The sequence below is a fragment of the Protomyctophum parallelum genome (genome assembly GCF_964188405.1).
Source record: "Protomyctophum parallelum genome assembly, chromosome: 4".
Taxonomy (NCBI): domain Eukaryota; kingdom Metazoa; phylum Chordata; class Actinopteri; order Myctophiformes; family Myctophidae; genus Protomyctophum; species Protomyctophum parallelum.
In genome coordinates this window covers 38,699,562-38,724,350 of record NC_139700.1, presented here as the reverse complement: position 1 = coordinate 38,724,350, position 24,789 = coordinate 38,699,562, and the positions used below count along the sequence as shown (strand labels likewise).

Sequence of the window (24,789 nt, the reverse complement as noted above, 5' to 3'; positions counted from 1 at the left end):
TGATTAGGGTGCTGGGTATAAAAACTGTTTGGAAATACACTCACCCTCCTTGTGAAGAAACAGGAAACAGACACCATTCGTTGCCAATTGTGTTACCTGTTATTTTGTTTGTACAGTTAAGCCCAAGAGATGGCTTATTGACATTACATTCCTCCTGGATAGATGGTTGTGAATGGCCCATTGACATCCCACAATCAAAATAGGAATAGCAATGGCCTGATTGATAGCTAAGATCATTGTTCCAGACCCCTTAATGAACACCTAGGAATGGAAAACTAAACTGATGCATTAGGCCTGTGTAAATGTGCCAAATGAGTACAAATAAAAACACTATATAAATAAGATTTGTGTTATTTTCGCTTATTTTGGGCTTGTCACAACTGGTTGCTTATTTCTCTCGCAGAATCTGGCAACATCCTTTGTTGTCGACGGTAGCTCTGTAGGCTAGGCGGGCCAATACACTTTTACAAAATACCATTGTTAATATTTCCTTCTCTGCTATTTCTGTTGGTTAGCCAGTTAGTACCATACTAGTATTATCTTCAAAAACGATCGGTTACAATTAACGGATTTTATCGCGAAATTGGTTTAGCAAATTACGTTACTAGCATGGAAGCACTAGCATTACTTTAGCAGGGAACCTTCACTTCAGTTACTCTCTGATGTTTGACAAGGGTGTCCCCCCATGTCCTGCGTGGGGGACCCACTCCAAGCGGGGGGGGTGTGTTTACAGTCTAAGTGCCTCTGAGACTGTCTGAATACAAAGCGACGGACTCAATCGGGGGGGGGACACTGTGTCAATGCCACAGACAGGGCCAGGCGCGCCTGCTGCCTGTTACCTGCTAATGAGAGAGAGAGAGAGGAGAGGGGAGTTGCACCACTCAGTTCACACGGGTGTGATTTTTTCATTAGTCTCGATCTGATTGTGACCCTGATTGTGATGTTGTTTGGTGTTTTTAGTATTTTGTGTTGCTTGATTGTTGTTGTGCCTTGATTGTTATGTTGTTATTTTTAGTGGCCTACTTTATTTGTCTTGTAAAAGCACTTTCCGCTTTATTAAACCCTTGTAAATTCCAAGTACAGCCAGGGACATGCAGCTATATATGCTATCCACCAGATGGCAATGAAACTCTATTGTTAGGCAAGACAAGAATTTTTCTTGCTCAAGTTGAAATAAGATTTATTTTGAAAAGAGTCGAAACGGAAGTAGGTAGATTGTTGTTCTTCAGAGTTAAATCTGATGTAGCTTAATTTTACCTCTAACTCCAAGCACCTGAACATATAGGAGCTGACATTGGTGAGATATTTCATATTTGCGTAATTTCACTGACCGACTTGCATCGTTTTCGTTGTTTTTGTCGCTATGTGTAATTAACCAGTGATAACTACCCTGGTCTTGCAGTGTCTCGATAGCCTAGTTAGCAACAGAACAAAGTAATCAAGCGACGCCAACAAGCAAAAGTAATCTGATGTATTTATTATCAGACTATTATAGATCATTAGATGTGTACACTATATTTGGTCATTTTCCGGGAAAAGGATAAGCATTGTGTTGTGAGACTGGAGAGGAAACGACAGGGAGATTAGCTTGTTCAGTACGCAGCTCACTGTTGCTAGGCAACATTACAGGACGCACTGCAGGGAGCCTCCAGGAATAAAGCCTCTTAGCCTTGGATCAAGACTCACTGTCTTATAGTCTTTATATTGTAGATTCTGACTAAATTGTCAGAATCTTGTGGCAAAATATACTGTACCTCCAGTGTTTCCAGAAGTATACATCAAATACTTCACATGATCTCTGTTAAGGCCATGATGATTTTGATTTGTTGACTTCATCAGTATCTACACATACATATAGGCTACATATAAAATTCCTCATTACAGCATGCATGTTGGGTACTGTACATTACTGGTCACAAACATTTCATTTGCAAAGCATCAGCATTAGCTTATAATAGCCAACTGATGTTATTATATTAATTTATTTATTCATTTAGACGTTTGCTGTGCTCATGCATACGGTCTTACTTGCTTTCAATGACTACATTTCATAGAATATGAAAGGACACTCGGTCTCATTGTCGCTCCGTTAACAGTTTCCCCCTCTCTTCCTCTCCATGTGTGTGTAACTCACTTTGAACTTCATTCAGGAGGATATCAGCCACAATGTTGGTCCCCATATTCACTCTGAAGCTGAACCATAAGATAAACCCTCGCATGGTGACCATTGGGAGGTTTGATGGAGTTCACCCATGTCTCACCGCAGCCACACAAGCAGGGAAGGTGAGAGAGTGTCAGCTTAAGACCTAAGGCCCATTCCACAGTTTTCTGAAAAAACGTATGTTGCTGTATCAGTGGTGCTCAATCTTTTTCATGTCAAGGACTCCTAATACAATATAATTGCCCATGATGGACCGCCCCCCATCTCAAAATGTTTTGTTCCATTTATTTTTTGGGTCTTGAGTTAAACAGTTTGGGAACCCTACTAAAGTGGCTTTAGGTAACTGCTATTTTGTTTTGGCACTACAATGAAATTCACTTGACTTGACTTTCGGGGTGGGTGGCAATGCCTTGGTAGGTACAGTAAATATCACCCTTCTCTCACTCTCTCTCTCTCTCTCTCGTTGTAGGTGTTCATCCACAATCCCCATGTCCGTGGCCAGAGACCTGTGACTCACAGGCTGAGCCAGAGTCACCAGGACTCTGACATCTCTCTGCTGAACATCAACCAGGCGGTCACCTGTCTGACCGCAGGGACGCTGGGACCGAACACCACTGGGGACACACTGTTGGTGGGATCTCAAACCAACCTGCTGGCCTACGATGTCCACGACAATGCTGATATCTTCTACAGAGAGGTGGGTACAATAGAGGAACGATGACGTAGATCTGTAGGTGTTTAACGCTATTACTGTATATATGACGTGTGTGCGTGTGTAGGTGGCAGATGGGGCCAATGCCATTGTGCTGGGGAAACTAGGAGACATCCAGTCTCCTCTGGCTGTCATCGGAGGCAACTGTGCCTTACAGGGTTTCGACTACGAGGGGAATGACAAATTCTGGACGGTAGGAACTGAGATTAAATGCTTCCTTAATATCATGTGTTCAATTGATAATCTGGTTTTGTATGCCTTCAGTTCAGAGAATCACATGTCCTTTAAATGGGATGAATAATGTTTAAGCTAGTGTGCTGATTATTTATGTTTTTAATATTTTATTTAAAAATGTATTCTTTTAAGGTCACTGGGGACAATGTTAGGTCTCTAGTCCTCTGCGACTTCACTGGAGATGGGAAAAATGAGGTGAGACCGATGTGAGCGTAGACAAGAGATAAATGGAAGATGCTAATAAACCATAGAGTTTTAATCCACTCCATAATAAGTTGCTGCAGTGATGCCTGTGTTTTGTTTGCAGCTCTTGGTAGGATCTGAAGACTTTGACATCAGGGTTTTCAAAGAGGATGAGCTGGTGTCTGAGATGACTGAAAATGAGGTAAAGTAGGCACATTTTCTTTTAAAGTTTATGGACTGGAAACTAGACTACTGTATGATTTTCAGAATGATCCATTTCATTTTGACATCCTTTTTGTATATAGTTTTTTCCTTTGTGTATCTTGTAGTGTTAACTTTGACAGCAAATGTAATAGTCCTTTGAATAAAATTCCATTTAGTTTTAGACATGTTAGTTATCTGAAATGTTTTAGTTTGAATCTAGTTTTAGTTGACTAAATATACGATTTTAGTCAACAAAATCTACAGTTGATTTAGTTTACTAAAATCTATTTTGGCAGGCCTTGATGGCATCGCAATACCTGATTTTAGACTTGGTTTGATGTTGAAAATAGCCGATCTACGAGCTCACAACGTTGTAAGCTTGTAGATCTTCTATTCTCAGCATGGAACCAAACATAAAATGATTTGTCTTTTAGTTCTAGTATTTATTTAGTTTTTATGTAGTTTTTGTCAGTGAAAAAAAGTAGTCAACGTCGACGAAATTTAACACTGATCTGTAGACGGTGTACTACTAATGATGAAAAAACTACATGAGTTTATTTTTTTCAGAATGATCCATTTAGGCATGGGCCTTTTTATACAGTTTTTGTTAAACAAATAATGGTGGTATTTGCCTTTGTATATCTTGAACTAAGTGGGTGACAGTAGTGGGTTTTGTATTGTGCTCTCTCTCTGTGCAGACAGTGACCTCACTCTGCCACATGCATGGCAGCAGGTTTGGCTATGCCCTGGCCAATGGTACTGTGGGAGTCTATGACCGCAGCGCCCGCTACTGGAGAATCAAGGTAATGCAAGTCATTCATTATCTCCGCCAGGCAATGTTAATTCCGTCAGCTAAAACTGTGACGGAAAATGTGAGATGCCCTCACTATAACAATAAATGTATAGTTGCACCGCTTTTAATGAAAATGTCATACTGTATCGAATGTTGTATCTTTCAATTTCTTTATGTAATCACTGTAACTGCACTTACGCAATTTGTCATTACATTACATTACAAGGTTTTTGGCTATAATGTCATGCTCAGAATCGATAGCAGAGTCACTGTGTGGTTAAACAATATTTCTTGTTTGTGTCCTCGTCCAGTCTAAGAACCACGCGATGAGCATCCATGCCTTTGACCTGAACGCTGATGGAGTTGTGGAGCTCATCACTGGCTGGTCCAATGGAAAGGTCAGCTGATTATTTATAGTCCTATTATTATCTGGGTTGGTACAGTATAATGGCTATTGCAAAGGCTCCTGAGGGTCTCGTACATAAATCTTGCATATATCCTAACTGAGCTTCTTAATCACTGTGAATTAGGCCTTTATCCCTCCCATCATTTATTTTTTATACAAAGGATTTTATAGGACTTCATCTTCATTGCCCTATTTTCATGTTGTCAGTCCCCGACGTTTCTACAGGACCCAATGGTGCTTATGGCTATGAATACCTTAAACCTTCATATTAAACAGTATGAGGAATTTACTTTGGGGTAGGACAATATAAATCTATATATATTTTTAATAATGATTATTAAGAGACATATTTAAATTAATGTCCAGTTATCGTCCAGAACAGTTTACCAACATGCATAGTACCTATATTCACCAGTAAGTGGCAGTATGCAATTGTTAACTGTATGCTACTCAGGTTGGCAAAAGTCTCATAAATTAATTGTCCAATTCCTGCACAGTCCCTGGACTTGCAGGGCAAGTCACGTCTGGCATTTGTGGACAATTGAGTGAGTCATTGGCTCTAATAAAATTAACAATTTGGATCACATCGTTGCTCTTGTCAACTGCACAGTCCAATAAGCAGGAAACTGTGGGAACTGGGAAGGTATTGTGTGACATGACTTCTGCTTGGAATGATATTCCTTTGGCAAAATCAATAATGGTACAGATTAACAACACAATGTTTCAGTGCATTTATAGACCATCAGGTCATAGAATGCATGTGATGCACTGTAGGTTGGATATTTGGTCACAGTCAAAATAGGTGAGTGTTAAGACTCATCCAATACCATTCTGACCATGCTTGCACCACGTCATGGTGCAGTACACAGTGTACCATGAAGTGCAGGCATACCGGTAGTCAAAATAGCATTGGATGAGGGGCGGCTGCGGCTGGTGTTGATAAACAATGTATGCTTCACATTCCGGAACGTTCCAGATCGACGCTCGAAGCGACCGCACCGGTGAGGTCATCTTCAAAGACAACTTCTCGTCCTCTGTGGCCGGTGTGGTGGAAGGAGACTACAGGATGGATGGACAGATACAACTCATCTGCACCTCCGTAGAAGGAGAGGGTACGAGTCATGCTAGCATGTCTCCCATTTCCTTAGGAATCGTGCACTGTTCTAGCATTGTGGACTGAAGGCACAGTTCACATTGGCCCTCATTTATCAATGGAGTGTACAAACCATTTTTGAGTGGTGCAACCACTCCTACAAGCCGCAATGTCCGTGTACCTGTGTATGTATGTACCTGTATGTATGTATGTATGTATCAGTGAGCACCAGTGGTGTGCGCATGCGTGCATCAGTGGTGTGCGCACGCACGTGTGTGTATGCCGTGCATGAACGCGGTAGTGGTGGGAACTTTCGTTCTTTTCAGTGAACGGATCGGTCGTTTGTTCGTTCACTAAAATGATTCGTTCATTTCGTTCATTTCGGTCCTGTAAACTATAGGATCTCCCGTACGGACCATACTCTATGGCACGGACCCACCAGTCAATTCAATTCAATTCAAAGTCACTCGAACGAGTCGTTCAATCATTGGCCAAGCCAGGCCGATCGTCCTTCCAGGCTATGGGATTTTCTCTGGGAGGGATGGGGTCTAATCTCCTCTTGTGCGGCTGAGAGTAGCCATTTTTCCCCCTGCGCTCTATGGTAGTAGCACAGTAGCATTGTCAATCGAACATTTGCGCTCATTATAGCTAAATACGGTATTAAAAAATTATGAATTATGATCGAAAATCTCAGTTACAATTAAACTGAATGGAGGTGTTTTTTTAAAGGGTAACTGTTCCGTTTTGGCAGAGTCAGACGATCCGCGATGTCAACACCAGTCACTCCTCCCAGTCACCCCCAGTCATGATGCCTTCTACCCGGGCATATTAATTTCCTCATTACGTCCCCTTTCTGTCTGGGACGGTGGGACCATCAGAGCTCCAATAGCTATAGCAATTATCACAATTTAAATAAATAAGCATCTTGAAACTATTTCAAATTAACAATGTTGGTAAAACTAAGATATTTGAGGGGAAATATATAATTTATATCCACAAATAAAACACACATCAATGCTGCGTGCACTGCGTGCGTGCGGTATCGCACGTGTGTGTGTGTGTATAGCATGTAGCAACACAATGCTGCGTCGTAGCAACACACATCAATGCTGCGTGCGTGCATGACCGCGGTATGTGCGTGCGTGCGTGCATGCACGTGTGTGTGTGATGTGAGACCTTCAAGTGACACGGTTGAGAAACCTTGAAATTCATGCACAGACTAGAGTACTTAACCAAAACTGTAAAATGACACAGATGCTTTCCTGGTTCTAATGTTTTACAACTTGAGGCAAACTTTACAAATACCTTACAGTACAGTAACTATAACAATAAATGTGTAGTTGCACCACTCAGTTCACACGGGTGTGATTTTATTTTGAGCGCAGGTTTTAGTGTTTGTTTTTAATTCCGAGATTTTAATTGCTTGTAGGCCTACACTTGAAAATATCCTACCGATTTCATATGACACATCATCGATGTATGCCTTTACAAAATATAGTTTTTCACATGTATTATTTATTAGTTTTATAACTATACATTTGAGGTGTGAATACACCTCAAATGTATACAATACATGTTCAGATGGTCAGACAATGCTGCTCCGCTTGTTTATGATGGGAAAACTGATGTAGACAAAGCCTACACGAGCTGCAGACCAGATGTGAGCTTTGGCCTGGCAAAAGTCAGTCACAATGGAATGATAAATGGTTAAATGCAGACAATTGCGACGATGGGTCATGAGACAAAATGGGTCTATGTTTGATACTATTGATAGTTTAGATCCATGTACACTTGCAAGTTATGTCAATCCAGGATACATGTTGATGTCATCTCTTTGAATTCTTGTATAGTACGTGGCTACCTGCCTGCCAGCAAGGAGCTAAAAGGGAATCTAATGGACTCCAGTGTAGAACAGGACCTTGTCCGAGAACTCAGCCACCGCAGACAGAACCTTCTGCTGGAGCTACGCAACTATGAAGAGAACGCCAAGGTAGATGCCATTGCCATATACAGACACACATCTATTACAGTATGTTGAGACATTATCAGGACCTTGAGTCAAGTATATTATTTAATGGCCTCTATGCACACATGCCATTTTGGAAATAACTTGGGCCCCTTCCCTACTTCCTTAACAGGTGATACCAATGAAGGCTCTGTTCCATTCTGGTCAAACAGAGTCAGGGGATATTAAAAAAATCTGGGAATACATTTCTTACCAAAAGTTTTCTTCACCAATGTGTTTGTAAAGGTGTCTACTAACATATCCCACATTGGTTTATATTCAACCACCCTAGGGGAATTTTTGACAGCTGCTGAAAGTTGGGGTACCATACAACCATTATAAGGCAAAATGTTCTAAATTTCATTATGCTTTAAGTAGCATGTGGCATGTCAAACTAGGGGGTTTAATGATTCTGAATCCATTCCAAGCATTAGTTTTGCAAGAAAAACACTCCTTGGGCTTAAAAAGGCCATAGCCGTCATCACAATGTGATGAGGTCAGCACATTTGGGCACATTTGGGCAAGTGTCTATGGCTGTTTTTAGCCCAAGGAGTGTTTTTCGTGCAAAACTAATGCTTGGAATGGATTCAGAATGATGAAAACCCCCTAGTTTGACACATTACATGCTATTTAAAGCATAATGAAATTTAGAACATTTTGCCATATAGCCTATTGGCTGTTGATGGTGCTATTGTGCTCACTGGCTCAAACACTCTCCTACACCAGTGGGTCTCAAAGTGTCCTTGAGTGCGTTCCAAATGCCCCCGGATGTGTAACTCTTGAGAGTGAGACCATTTGTACACACTCAGAGTTACGGGGGTCATTGAAATTAAAAAGTTTGAGAACTGCACTGTACACTAAATGGAACAGAGCCTTAATTAGTATCATCGGTAACGCCTGTGAAGGAAGTGGGTACACCCCTCCATTCCGAAACAACGCTATTCAGGGAAGCGGGTTATTCTGTGTGCAGTCAAATGTGCGTATACTGTATGCATGCACACTTGCCGTGCCAAATTATGAAGGTTGTACTAACATCCTTGTTTGTTTGTTTCCAGGGGGTGTCGGAAACCTCCAGTGGGGTGGGTGTTATACCTGCCAACACTCAACTCCAAACAGCCCTGTCAGTTAAACCTGCTACGGAGGCCCAGAAGGCTCACATAGAACTCAGCATCTCCACGCCAAATGGTAAGAAAGGGCCTTACTCTGCCCGCCCCGCTCCCATTGTTTACATTGTGTTTAGGAACCAAGATGGCCACAGCACCAGGAGGGGGTGGGGTGGAGGGGAGTGGGGCGGGGTCGACATATGCCCTTACTTGACCGCGTTCACACATTCAAGACACCTGTCTTGTGTCTGAACACAACTTTGATGGATGTGTTTCCCCCCGGAGCGGCCATTAAACACAGACAAGACAGGTGTCTTGAATGTGTGAACGCAGCCCGTTAAGGGCATATGTCAACCCTGCCCCGCTCCCCTCCGCCCCACCCCTCCTGGTGCTGTGGCCATCTTGGTTCCTAAACACAATGTAAACAATGGGAGCGGGGAGGGGCTGAGAAAGGCCCTTAAAATGAGACCGGTAGATCAATGAAACAATAAGCTAAACTCTGCCGACTCCCAGCGGCAGGCATGGCTCCTCCCTTTTGCCCCGGAAAATGCCACACTTTTACTTCTCTCAAGAGAAGTATAACAAAAGACATTTAAAACACATGTTTTAGTCTGTCTACAACTACAACTAAATCAAAATTTGCCGTCAAAATCAACACTGATGTGGTCCGTAACTTACTTGATAAACCCTTGATAAATCCTCTCTCTATAGAAACCATTATCCGGGCGGTTCTGCTCTTTGCCGAGGGTATCTTTGAGGGAGAGAGCCACGTGGTCCACCCCAGTGCCCAGAACTTGTCAGGCTGCATCAGAGTCCCCATCGTACCCCCCAAAGATATACCCGTTGACCTGCATATAAAGGCCTTTGTCGGAGGGAAAACCAGGTACTTTGACATATTTTACATACATGCATACACGCATGCACACGCATGCACGCACGCACTCACGCACACACAATTATCAAAAGGGTGAAAACTCAAAGCTAGATTATTTCCGTTGCGGCCATTCCGTTGCAGTCCTTAGGTATGGAATTGACTGCCTTTGTTATAACTGGAGTCTAAACAAATATCCTTTATGTGGCAAGAGTCATGCTAATATTAAACAGTTTAAAATCCCCAGTGTTAATTCATCCAGTGTACATGCATACAATTGTATGCTCTGAGTTCAAATAATGCTGAGGATTATACTCTGTTTATCCCTAAACATATTTTCCTATCTTGAAAAGTTTTAAAATAGTTCAACTAGCTGATCTATCGACACGTTGTGAGCTTGTATCGGCTATTTGAACTATTCTAAAATGTTTGTCCAAATAGTAAAAAATGGCAAATACCAATGTTGCTTTGATAAAACCTCAGAAACCTCTCCCATGAACCCGAATGCATAGCAATACATAAACTTGGTATACAAATGTATCTGACTCTGACACTGTCTTTTTCTAGTACCCAGTTCCACGTATTTGAGATCACACGGCAGTTGCCTCGTTTCTCCATGTATGACATCACGGTGGACCCCTCGGCCGCTCCGCCTACCGGCAGGGTCTCCTTCAGCATCAATGATCGCCCACAGCGGGTACGCTGCTGCCACAATGTGTGACCAGGGAATGGCCTCTATGCACACACACCCTTTTGGAAAGAACTTGGGCCCCTTCCCTAACTTCCTTCACAGTTGTTACCGCTAATACTAATGAAGGCTCTGTTCCATTCTGGTCAAACAGGGTGCTGCTATTGTGCATGTTGGCTTACTGTACAAATGGCCCCAGACGGGTCTGTAACACTGAGAGTGTACGCCGGGTCCATTTGGTTCCATTTGTACACTCTCAGAGTTATGGGGGTCCTTGAAATTAAAACGTTTGATAACCCCTGCACACTAAATGGAACAGAGCCTTATTTTGTATCATCGTTAACACCTGTGAAGGAAGTAGGGAAGCAACCCGGAAGTAGGAAGAGTTATTCTGTGTGACAAATGTTAGCTTTAGTTTTCAGTGCCCTCTTGTAAGTCTGTTGACTCCCATTTGCTTCCATGAATCGGTTCGGTAATCAACAGTAGAATGCTGTGGGCGAACTGGGGAGCTTGCAGATCAAATTGATCACTTAGAATTTCACTGTGTATGAGTGAATGTGTATCCCATTCCCTCCCTCGTCCTGTAACTACATTTAGAAATGTATTTAGATAACTTGTATTGTGTATGTGTCCATGATGCAGGTTGTTCACACGTGTTTGTATGTATGCACAGGTGGTCATGTGGCTGAATCAGAACTTCCTAATTCCAGAAGGGATAGACAGTCCTGATATCACCTTTACCTCACTACGGGCTGGAGGCCTGTTGTCTATTAGCATGGCCAGCAATGGACAGGTACAGTAGATCAGTGGTTCTCAAAGTGAGTGCCGTGACGCCAAGTCCAGGGGTGCCGCAGAATACTGTGTTAATATTTGGAAATGATCAATATCACTTTAGTTTAACCACTTAAAACATCCTCGCCAAAAATAGCCGATCTACAAGCGGCTATTTGGAGAATGTTCCCCCCAGAATAGGGGAAATCGTTCTTACTGTTTTGTAATGTTCAGTTCCACAGGGTTCTAAATGTTTGACTAAACTTGACTAAATGATACCTTTTTTCTTAATTACCGGTACTTGCTTCATCATTACATTAGTCATATTTATTAGGGCAAGTCATTCTTTTTGAGCATGTGCATGTCACCTGATTGCTGAAATGGATATTAATGTCCATCTGTTTCATGCAAATTATTGTAACAATGTTTTAGTAAAATACTTTGAACCAGCTCTACACATTTTACAACAAAAAAAGCACAATGGAATATTGTTTCCAATGTTGGATGGTGTAAAATTGGGCCGTCTAACAAATCAGTTACTATTTTATCTAATCAGATCACACTGAGCACCGATGACATCGACCTGGCAGGAGATCTGATCCAATCACTAGCCTCCTTTCTAGCTATAGAGGACCTATCGGCAGAGGCGGACTTCCCTTGCTACTTTGAGGAGTTACGCACTACACTGACTGAGGTCTGTTTACCTGTACTGTTATTGAGGAGTTACGCACTACACTGACTGAGGTCTGTTTACCTGTACTGTTATTAAGGAGTTACGCACTACACTGACTGAGGTCTGTTTACCTGTACTGTTATTAAGGAGTTACGCACTACACTGACTGAGGTCTGTTTACCTGTACTGTTATTAAGGAGTTACGCACTACACTGACTGAGGTCTGTTTACCTGTACTGTTATTAAGGAGTTACGCACTACACTGACTGAGGTCTGTTTACCTGTACTGTTATTAAGGAGTTACGCACTACACTGACTGAGGTCTGTTTACCTGTACTGTTATTAAGGAGTTACGCACTACACTGACTGAGGTCTGTTTACCTGTACTGTTATTGAGGAGTTACGCACTACACTGACTGAGGTCTGTTTACCTGTACTGTTATTAAGGAGTTACGCACTACACTGACTGAGGTCTGTTTACCTGTACTGTTATTGAGGAGTTACGCACTACACTGACTGATTTAGCCTCTCAGACCCAAAATCTAGAGTAATTTGTTATGGTTGGATAAGATTTTGTCCACAATTCCATGCTGTATTGATGTTGGGACCATTAAGAGAGATAACAGGCACACGTTGATAAAAAAAGAATTATCTTTCATCATTTAGCTGGGGACCACCTGGAACCTCAAGGACCACTGGTGGTCCCCGGACTACTGCTTGAGAACCACTACTGTAGAGAGAGACATGAATGGTGGGTAACTCATGAGCCAAACATCAAAATCTTCCATGTCACTCACAATCTTCAGTGACGTTATGGAAACGGCTTCTTCTGAAGCAGCTGAAAAGACTCAGTAGACCCACACTGTGAACACGCTGAAAAGAACAGACCCCAACTGCGAACACATAAGGACAGCACAGCAGTTGACCTTCAAATTTAGTCCTGGGCTGAGTTTGAATCTGAGCCAAGGGTCTTTGCTGCATGTCATCCACAGCCCCTTCTCTCTCTGTCACAGCTTTCCTGTCTCTCTGTCTCTAGCAAAATAAAGCAGAATGCAAAAAAAAAAGAATATGAATCCTCAATTCTCAAAACTGAAATCCTAACATAAGGCCCACATTATGCTTCCCTCCATCTGTCTCTAGGTGGATGAGTTCCATTCTGTCCATCAAAAGTTAACAGCAGCCATGGCTGACCACTCTAACTATATCAGGAACATGCTGGTCCAAGCAGAGGATGCTCGCCTCATGGGGGACATGTGAGTGAAAACCAATATAAATGCAGTATACTATACTACAAAAGTACCGGGAGAGCACACTGGACGGTAAATGTTGGCACAATATAATTGTATTATTGGACAACATCAACTCATGGCGCATGAATTGAATTAATCTTGTTTTTCATATGGATGTAGTTCATTATTTCATACAGAGATAGGTCATTGAATTAAATGGGGGTTCCGTTGCCTAATGCATAGTCAAACTGGGAGTCCTTGAAATGAAAAGGTTTGAGAATGCCATGTCATGTGACATTAGGTGTGACGACGAAATCACTCCCGCGTACTTTGAAAAGGAGCCAGTGTCCCATATGTCTATGTTCTAGACCAGCACTGTGGAACCAGCACTGTGGCGCGCTCGCGTGCGTGCGTGCGTGCGTGTGTGCGTGCGTGCGTGCGTGTGTGTGTGTGTGTGTGTGTTCTAGACCAGCACAGTGTTAAAATTAATATGCACTGTTGCGTGAAACCTAGCTATTCATTCCAGGCTAATTTCTTGCAGTATTATTACAGTCATTAGTATAACCAGAAATGGGTATTAAGTCACTTCATGGCTGCCACGATCATAACATTTTACGATTCATTGTCACACAAGTAAGTGTGATTAACGATGTTTAATTGCGTTTTGGGCATTGAACATTGAAACATACAAATATGAATTACATTTGTATGCTTCGTAAACAAAAGTTTCACAGGAATATGACAAATAACTTAAATTACAAAGAAAATTTTGAGTCTTTATACTCAAAATGAATGTAGGAAATAGCCGATCTACAACTCACAATGCGTCTCATTCTGAGTTTGTAGATCTGCTATTGCTTCTATTTATTTATGTATTTTTGTTTGAAAATGTATGGGATTTATGTGATTATGCAAAACAAAATGATTATGTAAAATAATTGCGATTAGGCGATTATGTACTAATTGTGACTGGCCTACTTCTCTTCTCCCTCTCTCCTCCCTGAAGGACGAACACGAAGAAGCGCTACCGAGAGCTATATGATTTGAACAGAGACTTGGTCAATGAGTACAAGATCCGATCCAACAACCACAACGCTCTACTGGCCTGCCTCAAGTCTGTCAACCAGGCCATACAGAGGGCTGGAAAACTCAGAGGTAGGCGGGGGACATTAGGACACATTTTGATGTGTGCGTGCTCATGTCAATGGCTCTCAAACTTCTTAAGAGAGATTCCCAAAGAAAGACAGTTTGAGATCGTTTGGATTGAGTTGAATGGTTGTTTGCGTTCTGGATTAATGCAGATATAATTGAGCTCAGTCCAGTGCTCTCTCTCACTGCTCTCTCTCTCTCTGCTCTCTCTCTCTCTCTCAGTGGGTAAGCCTAAGAGCCAGGTGATCTCTGCGTGTCGTGATGCCATCAAGAGCAACAACGTCAACGCCCTGTTCAGGATCATGCGAGCAGGCACAGCGTCCTCCTGAGGGGGACGGACAGAGGGACAAGTAGATGAAGGAAAAGAAATGTTCATCTTTGCGCTCCTAAATCTTTGCTGCCTTGATGTACCGCACTTTGCCACATCTCTAGCAGTGCGCCATCTTGGATATGACAGCAGAGGAAGAAGCCACCTGGGAAGAGATACATGCATAGTTGAGATAGATGGCTCAGTTAGGGGCCATTCAGTGGCTCTGGTTTCAACATTGGAGCACAAATGTTGGTCACATATTTGACTTAAGCAAGACATAATAACATCTGCTGCCATCTCCAAAAACATGTCCTATAGACTCATGTATAATTATATTTAGTAGAGATTATTATTTGCTCAGAAAGAGATCAAAGCACCAGTCACAGTCGGTGTAGTACTATGGATGGTGTTGTGAGAGAGTTTGGCTAAGTAATATTAAACACCAGTGTCTTGGCTTGAGGTACATTGTTTGGAAAGTAGAGCAGGAGAAAGACAGGGCGTGGAACCAGCTCACGGTTTATTTCACAGAAATCTTTTTCAGAGTATCCGTGTCCATCTCCTCACTTTTATCAAGTTTGGTCAGCAAAACATTATCATCATGTAATGTAAAAACCTCTCTATCTATTATGTATTTTAGAACATGTATTGTTAGTGGGGGAAAAAACACCCATCCGCCAGTAAACTGGAGTGAGGCCCTGGAGCCTGGGGAGCCAAACGAACAAAAAAAAGCAGCATCCACACACTCAACGCTGTGCAAAAATCTGACATGTGTTGTAAACATTCTAAAATGTTTTCCTTTTGTCAAAAAGGAATACAAAAGGAAGTCTGCAAAGCAATTTTGACTGCACAAAAAACCCCACAAGTAAACCATTGTGTTCAACCATTTTTTATACGCATTAACCACACAAGTCTCGTGTTCTTTTTCTGTTCGACACATCGCAAATAATATTTGCCACGTTGTGAGATCGGCTATATTATAGCCGATCTCACAACGTGGCGTAATGATGCTTTTTTTTTTTAATTATTTGCACTATTAAAAATATATATTTCATTATTTGAAAAATAATAAGGATGTATGTGTTCATTTGGTTAACCATTTCAAACGTAGTTTTCCAAGAATAGACTATCTACACGCTCACTGTGTTATGATGCATTGAGTTGCAGATCAGCTATACTTTCGCAATCCGTCCTACAACAAGTATAATGAGGCTTAATAAGTTACTATGTGTTTCTCGAAAGTATCCAGCTTGAGGGGGAAATGTAATCTGAAGTATCAGTACCATATGTGTGACTAAGGACAGTGATGTTTAGACGTAGGACAGCTGGACAGAGTCGAGGAGAGCTAGCAGCTGTTGGAATGAGTGGAGGCTCCAGTAGATCCACAGTTGTAGGCTACTATAGTTAGTTTACTTACAACCAATAAGTATAGATTTGCCACAGACAAATGTGTCTGTGGCAAAGACTTGGTCTTGTCCGTGGCAAACTGTTTACACACCATATAATGTTCTTATTTTGATAATAATACCTGGTTTTCTAGTCTCCAGGTTTTCTTCAGGATATGTATGCCACAGATTTAATGACACTGGCATATTAGGAGTCCAACTAGTACTAGTTTTATTTGTGCAATGGAACGTGTCCATTTGGTTCCATTTGAACACTCAAGAGTTACAGACCTGCTATGGTCATTCAGGGAAGGGCTATCTCCTTGTGTTTCTGGTAATATTATTGTGTGCTCATTTTGTATGTCTGTGGCAAAAATGGAATTTTGACTAAAATGGTTCTCTCTTCGTCTCGAAATCCCATCGTTGCTCTCTTGTACTATACTAGGCATATGTTACATACATTTCTTGACTTACAAATGACCAATATTGCGTGCTGAATTGTGTGAATCTTTTGTAGATTGTACATTGTTTACGTGGCAGATTATATTAAATTATTACATGTATATATTTTAAAGACTTGTATCACTGTTCATTCATTGACTTTAGCATATAGTGCCATCAGTTAAGAACAGTACGTACTTTCTTTGTCTCATTCAACTCACATATAGCAGTTTGTGTAAGAAAAGCCCAATTTTACGTAATTAACTGTGTCACTTGCCGAAAATAAGTCATTTTATTATTTAAATGTATAAAATCAAATATATAAAAGTAGTAAATTAATCAGAAGTTTATAGGGCCCATAATGGTCTATGATAAAGGATACATTGGCCAGCAGCACTCATTTCTAAAATGTGCAGACAACCAACACTAATACGTTTGATGTTTCATATTACAGATTTGGAAGCCGCCTTACTAAACTGCAATGACGTGGTTTCATATTCGCTGGTTCATTGGAGGTTATTTGAAAGTATGTTTTAGTAAAACATTAAGCTTTATGGAATATTTGGCAGCAATTGGATTAGTTTTTCCAGAAACACTGTGCGTCACACGCTTACATTACATACTACTGTACACTGTTGGCCAAGGAATTTTGCTCTCCCACAGCATTTGGGACGATTCCAAATTCACTGTTAATGTGTTGAAGGGAAGTGCCTGCAGTAAACCAAAAATCATGGCACAAAGTATACTTTGTGAAAACACACTAGTCTGTGACACAGGGAGAAGCGTTGTGCTAGGTATGAAGAATATGTTTTTCTAAAAGGGAACCGAACCCTATAAGCAGATTTAAAACAGGTTAAAAACAACAGAAGGGTACAAACATGGTAGGTTGGCCTGGCCTTAATAAGCAATGCAGCTGCAGCTAGTAAAACTTATAATGGCCGTGTTAGATTTAGGTGTACTAATTTGCTAACATTGACAGTAGTCAACAGTACTGTCAATGCTTGGCGCACATACATTTAACACACCCATCCTTATAAAAAGAACACAGGACCTGCTGTGTGCGAATGTTGAGGACACATTGTCAACCAATCCCCCACACAGTGCATTAAGACCACAATAAGATTATACCGACAAACATGTTGGTTGTTAAGACACAGCCAGCCATCAAAGATTATACCAACAAACATGTTGGTTGTAAAGACGCAGCCAACCAACTGCAGTGGTTGCAGATGACAGAGGAGGAGGAGCTGGGAGTGTTTCAGGACTACAGGGACATGTTCAAGGTTACCACATCCATGGACTCTGCCAGTGTATTACACACATTACATCAAGTTCTGTGAGTGGCACAGCTTCTCCAACAACAAAACAAGCCCTGGGGCTGCAGGGACCATTATTATAAGGCTCTGACCAAGGTGTGCTGCAGGCAGGGCAAAAACTCCAGAGAACATGCCAATAAGCTCCTCCCTGTGACAGAGCTGTGAAAGCCCCTGTCAGTATCATGGTCAGTAACATGTCTGTATCATGTCACTATGTTAGTATCATGGTCTACATTTATCCAGTCATCAATGACATGATAGATATATGCTCATATTCCATTCCAATCCCATCTATTTATTTATATATCACATTTTACAACACAAGGTTAACAAAGTGCTGCACAAGAAATACAATACAATAAATACACTGCATAAGCTAAAAAGCATAAAAGAACAACAAGAAACCCAGTAAAGTAAGAAACTAAATAAACAAAAAAAGAAACGCATCACTATAGAATTAAAGACGCAGCAGATTCAGCAGCCAGTGAATCAAAGCAGAGACCACAAAACTCAAACGTGATCAAAAAGCCATGGTATAAAAGTAAGACTTAAGGCAAGATTTAAATGTCTGAACGGTGGGGGCCAGTTTGTAGCTCATTCCACTATTTTCAGGGTATACTACTGAAAAGGCTCGGTCACCTCTGGTCAAACAATGAAAGACTTCAAAACAATTCTGAAGTGAACAGTATAGCCAGAATCAGTGTAATATGGTCATGCCTGTGGGTTACAGTTAAGAGACATGTCGCAGCATTTTGGACTAATTGTAAACATGCAATGGAGGCCTGGTTTAAGCCAACATATGCATTACAGTAGTCCAACAATAAAAGCATGTCTGATGATAGATAGTATATGTGAACGGTAAGTGTCCCCTGCAATCCCCATGATACCAGTGACACTATGCTCTTCTAAGCAATAAATAAGACTTTTGTGGTCGATTGTGTAAAATGCAGCAGTTAAATCTAGAAGCAACAGAATTGCAGAGTCACTAGAATCAGTGGTCAACAACACACCATTAAAAACCCTCAACAATGCTGACTCAGTACAGTAAAAGGCTTTAAACCCGGATTGAAAAATGTCAAAAATGCTGTGTACATATGTATATTAGAAAAGAGTAAGACTACCGTATGTAATTGTGTATAGTTTTCTGAAGGATTAAAAAAAATGAAAGGAAGCTTTGAAATACAGTAGGTCTTTAGTTTGAAGATAGATGTATCCAGATTACCTTTTTGTTAATCAATGGTTCAATTGTACTCTTTTTTTTAAATATGCTGGTACAACACCCACAACATCTCCAATACCTCTCTAAGGAGGTTAGTGGGGATAGCATCTGTGGGGCGGGATGAGGTTTTAAGTTCAATGACAGCCTTGGAGGGGTCAAAGGCATGAAGGGTGGAGATATGTCTCTAATGGTACTGATCTTGTCTACAGCAAAGTAACCAAGGTTCATGTTTTAGGTTGTTATTAGAGAAAGAATTTATAGGCACTTGTTCGAATGCCCCGCCCCCTGTAAGCAGCAAATGGAAAAAGATTATAAAATCTGTGTGTGTGTGTGTGTGTGTGTGTGTGTGTGTGTGTGTGTGTGGTATCTATGTACTGTATGTATGTATTCATTGGATCTATCTATCTATCTATCTATCTATCTATCTATCTATCTATCTATCTATCTATCATATCATAATATTATCATATCATATCATATCATAAAAAGAGCACATAAACAAACTATAGGAGTCTTGGTAAAATTGCGAGAAAGAGCTTGTGAGCATGGCCTCACTCTTAAAACAATAAACCCCGAGTACCACACAGGGAAAAAAATCCCAGACAGAAAAAACAAACAAGGGGGAATGGTTCTGATCCTATAGGAGCTAGCTGGACTGTGTCCAAGGGGAGTACAGCATATGGTACTGTCATGCAGTCCAAAACTATTCATCATTATCACTAGCACGTTTCATGTGCTTGCGAGTTCCCACGTGGAGTGGACGCAATGTATGCACAAGTTAATAGGCCTATGTCGATTATGTCATTTTACTAATTCATAATTGCGATTAAAATGTAATTATGTTTCTGTCATTGAACAGAAGTGACGCGTTTTGAGCTTGCATATCTGCTATGTTCCACTATTGATGTTTATTTTTTTTAAGTATAAAGTAATTAATGTGTTATTTTTCATATGCAAAGCCAAACAGAAATGTCATTTTCATTCATAATGTTCCAATAATGTTCAGCGACACATACCGGTAAGTAACAATGTAATTGCAATTGCAATTATCTGCGTGACAATTCACCGTAAAGTAAAATCTCATAATCGTGACATGCAGCCCTACAAGTTAATGCATAACTTAATAAAACTATCGCCAACTGTACATCATTGAATGGGTCAACCCTGTCCTCAAAGAGTTTGAATTGCAGAACTGTATGTAGAGCCTCACATGCCCCTGTATACAAACAGTCCAAGTCTGAGCATTTTTGTGCAGTGACTAATGTCCTGTTGCCTACCATCCTCTTCCTCTTGCAGTCTGGTCTATAATCTTTCATTCCTACCAGCATCTGAATCTACTTCCCTTCCCTTCCCTCCTCTCCTCCCCCCGTTGCTGTTCTTCTATAGCATGTGTCCCATAACCCTCTGTCGTCTCTGTCCCTCGGTCGCCCCAACGTTCTGTCCCCTGGCTCCTCATAATAGAGTCAGCCTCTTATGACTCCTCTTCCAGCCCACTTCACTTAACTCGGTGTGAGGTTCTCAAAAGTCAAAAGTGGGGTCAAGGAAAGGGGCTCCTCTGTGTGCCTTGGGGGGGGCACACAGAAAATGAAATGAGACCTGATGAGTTGCAGAGGGTACTAAATGGAACAGAGAGAACACCTGGTTACATACAGTATGCACTGCAGGCACCACCACATATCTGGAACAAACTCCCAGAAAACTGCATGTCTGCTGCCACTCTTGTTTTCTTTTAAACACAAAACACAACTAAAGAGGAAAAAAAGCACAATCCGAGCACTCAAAAATGTGGAGGAGAGGAAGTGAAATTCCGTAAAAAAGCCAACATGTTTCGGCCTCTTCATCAGGGCAAGAACTGGAGCAACAAACATACAAAACCATGACATAGTGTCTATTCACGTGACGTTACCAGTGAACAACTAAAGACCCTTCTGTTTGCTGCTGCCTTTGATTGAGTTATTTTTCTCTTCTGCACTGTAACTATATATATTTTTTTACTTATTTTGTTTTATGCATGTTATATAATTGTGTTTACTTTGCTTGATGTTCTGTGTAAAGCACATTTAATTGCCTTTAATTGCCTTGCCTACAGAGAATAAACAAGCAGGCAGCAAATGGACCGTAGTTGCACCCTCTCAGAGTTATGGGGTCCTTGAAATTTAAAACGTTTGAGAACCACTGATTTATCACTCATGTCTTCTTGTATGAGCAACAGTGGTGGAAAGTAAGTACATTTACTCAAGAACTACTGTACTTAAGTACAATTTAGAGGTACTTTTTACTTTACTTGAGTATTTCCAATACTTTTAATTGTTGTACCCCATACATCTCAGAGGCAAAAATTGTAGGCTTGGCCACTTTTACTCAATTATTTGGAAACTTATAGTTACTTTGTAGATTTGGATTGTTATTAAAAAACATACATTAACCACTTCAGCCCAAGCTCACAATGTGTTGCCTTGCGACCCATTGTGAGCTTGTAGATCTGCTATTTTCAAAAGATGTGTAGGCCTATACATATGCATGGATGGAGCCTATGCATTCTGTATAAGTTTGATGCCAATCTTTTGTATTTTTTGTAAATCTGGAATTTCCAGAGTCAGACTTTTACTTTCAAGCAAAAAATCCCACCACTGTTTGAGAATCACTAGCCTCGGAAACCCAGACGTTTTATTAGAATCACTGACTTCTTAAGTTTACTTACTCAGCCCTCCCCCCAGCTCCTCTCTCATCCTCCTCAGTCAGTCCTAGTGCTGTGCTGGCATCTGGCTCCAGGCTGCTGCTCCAAGTCAGGTCACGTGGACGGGCCACTGCCAAACCCTCCTCTCTCGGCCAAAAGGGGAATCAAAGAGTCAGTTTCCCTTCTGATAACCAGATGTTCAGAAAGAGACACACTCCAGCAACAGGCACACACCCCCAGCCCGGGCAGCCCCACGTCTATAAGGTAGCATTTGAGATGTTCTGGCTTCTTTTTGAACCAACCACTCCGTGCACATTTTACATTCTAGCCTACAAGCTTTGGAAACTTGACGTCGGCCCTTCATGTGACCGCGAGGAGATAGACTGCGTCGCACTTTCAGACTTTCAACCAGATGTTTTGAGTTTGGCCATGACATGACTCTTCTTAGCAATTATATTTGGCGACCTCTCGCTCTCTGTCCCCGAGGGTAAGTATAATGGCTTGCAGGAATCTGCACGTTTGTATATGTATACAAAGATTGAGTTGCCGTTTAATCGACAGTGCGTAATATGCGCATTGATTCATTGTGCATCGTGCACTGGTTTAACTTTAGTGTGCATGATGATGCTGTGCATGGCTACTGGACAGTGGTGGTGATTTACAGAGCAAATGCTAAATAATTTGTGCAACATGGCACAATTAAGGCTTTGTGCAATGAGAAAACAAATAGTTTGTTTGGCTGTCGTCGTGATATTTGAATGTCATAACTAAAAAGTATCATTGAGGATGCACTGCATTCTGAGTCGTGCAAAACTTGAGGGTTAGGGTACACAATGTTTTTAACCCTATTATCAGTCTGGTTAAATCTGCACAAACCAGCCATCACTGTGAAATTGTATTAATATGCTATAAAAACACAGGTCAAATACTGATGCAATGCATTCCCCATATTAAGAGTTAGGACACTGTGTTCTAAAGTTATCAGATGGTAATATGTTATGGTGGTCTCTTACGCATGACACGCCCCCTCCACTATAGGTATTGAATTAATGATTAGATTTTGGTTTATTTTTTGATCCAAGAAGATGGAATGGCACAGCTGCACTTATTTATAACTCACATTATAGGTTATAGTTAACATTTGTATCTGGATAATATTTGAAATCACACCGTTTAATGAAAGCTCAATCTCAATTATTCATAAGTTTGTAGAAGGGGGTGTGTCAGAAAAAAGTAGTGGTTGCGGATTGCATTTGATTTTCTCTTACCAAAAAAATGTCAGAATAAAGTAATTGTGATGAATTTGGATTTGTCAAACTTAATTCTTAAAAAGTGTTGAGACATCCTATGCCATCTATGGCACATTATAATTAGGCTAATCCAACCTTGTAGACCAAGGCTAGGTTTAACCGTTTCATGAGATTTATTGTCAGTGTTGGATTTGTTTTAAGGTAGCAAATAAATGACAATACCACAATGTATTATAGCCTACTCCGGCAAGTCCAGTAAATCAAAACCATTATACAAAATAGGCCTACTCATTGTGCAGAATGTCCCATTCACAATTTGTCAAAGTCTTTCAGAAATAGCAGATTACAAGCTCACAAGCATCATGATGTGAGTTGTTATGAGCTTCATAGGGTTAGGGTTCAGGCTTAATTAATTAATATATATTTTGCAATAATATAAATCTAAAAAGTAAAAGTAACACAAAGTATAGGCTGTTTTCCTCTGCCATGTAGTCAGAGCCTATAGGTAATCACTCAAGTAAACTAAACATGCCTTGTAATTGTACTTGTAATTGTACCATACTTGAGTAAATGTAGGCTACAAATTGATCTTTGATTATAGTAAGGTAAAGAAACATACAGTTCATTAACAAACGCTGTGTGTTAGTGTGGTTCAGATGCAACCAATTACCAATTACAGTAGGACTTCTATAGTGTCTGGCACTCATTTTAATAGACAGAGCAAAAAGAAAAAGTAGGCCTATTTATGGGCCCATTTATGAATTAGTTCTATTTGGATTGTCTTTTTGAGTGGTGCAACCACTCCAAGGAACAGCAATGTCCCTATGTCCCAAGTAACCTATGTCCCTAATCTCCCTATGTCCAAACCTATGTCCCTATGTCACTATGTTTAGAGTACCAGTAGGGGCAAAAGTGGCGGTGTTGTACTAGAAACAGAGAGAGAGAGATAGCCAAATTCCAATACCCCAAATCTCGGCCACTCGCTCACTCACACTCACTCACTCCAGCGTGGTGGTGTTACGGTGAAATTGGTGACCTGCTGAAATATGTGAAAATCTTGCAGATATCACATAATGTCAGTGTCCGAATGAAAATCGTTGCAGTTTGTTACTTTGTTCATTAGCAAAGTTCAACCTAGCGGTATTCAGGCCACATATTTAAAGACCTCCATGTAGTTGTGTGAAGTCCACAAGTTGGTAACATATTTCGGCAGGTCACCAATTTCACCATACTTTGCCATGCTGTAGTGACCGAGTGGGAGTGAGCGAGTGGCTGAGATTTTGGGTATTGGAATTTGGCTGTGTTGCACTGTTGCCTGCTAATTACAGAGAGAGAGAGAGAGAGAGAGAGAGAGAGAGAGGGAGAGGGGGAGAGAGGGAGGGAGAGAGACGGAGAGGTGTCTGCTAAATGCTAATTCCCCCACACAGTAACTCTGTAATTTCTCGACCGTTTCGGACGTGGGGCGGCTCGCCGGAACCGGGCTGGCACCCTGGGCACGTTCCTGTGGGCCCCCCACACAGAGTTGCACCACTCAGTTCACACGGGGGTGATTTTTATATAATCTCTACACTATGCCCCCAGTCAGTGTGAATGTTACATTACACCTTTTCCTTTTTTTTTGTCGATCTCATGTCTGATGTGTATTCTTTTTGTCTTTCTCCAGGAATTCCTCAACTTTTCTGAAGAGATGCAGACATGAGACGTGGCAGAAACAGACTCCTGCCTCACACAGCAGTGGATAGATATACTATAGAGATCATCTAACTATGAAGTAGGAAGAGCACAGGCAGACGTTTATATTTTGCACATGCTCACGCCGATGCTCACATTCAGAGCATCTCCCAACTGTAATGTTGCTTCACAAAGAACATGGTTATTATAGATCTTAAAAAGGATAGTTATTCTTTAGATTCCATGAC

General features: G+C 41.1%; 1 protein-coding gene across 1 annotated transcript; it reads left to right on the top strand.

Annotated features, from left to right (window-relative positions):
- The first annotated feature begins 1,201 nt into the window (after nucleotides 1–1,201).
- bbs2 (Bardet-Biedl syndrome 2) lies at nucleotides 1,202–15,524 on the top strand. The gene is made up of 18 exons (XM_083763457.1): nucleotides 1,202–1,297; nucleotides 2,151–2,283; nucleotides 2,631–2,858; nucleotides 2,941–3,066; nucleotides 3,240–3,302; nucleotides 3,415–3,492; nucleotides 4,193–4,297; nucleotides 4,599–4,685; nucleotides 5,670–5,805; nucleotides 7,637–7,776; nucleotides 8,847–8,976; nucleotides 9,606–9,777; nucleotides 10,333–10,462; nucleotides 11,127–11,246; nucleotides 11,781–11,918; nucleotides 13,038–13,150; nucleotides 14,133–14,281; nucleotides 14,498–15,524. The coding sequence occupies exons 2-18, from the start codon at nucleotides 2,167–2,169 to the stop codon at nucleotides 14,602–14,604; spliced, it is 2,139 nt and encodes a 712-aa protein (XP_083619583.1). The 5' UTR covers nucleotides 1,202–1,297; nucleotides 2,151–2,166; the 3' UTR covers nucleotides 14,605–15,524.
- Nucleotides 15,525–24,789: the final 9,265 nt, after the last annotated feature.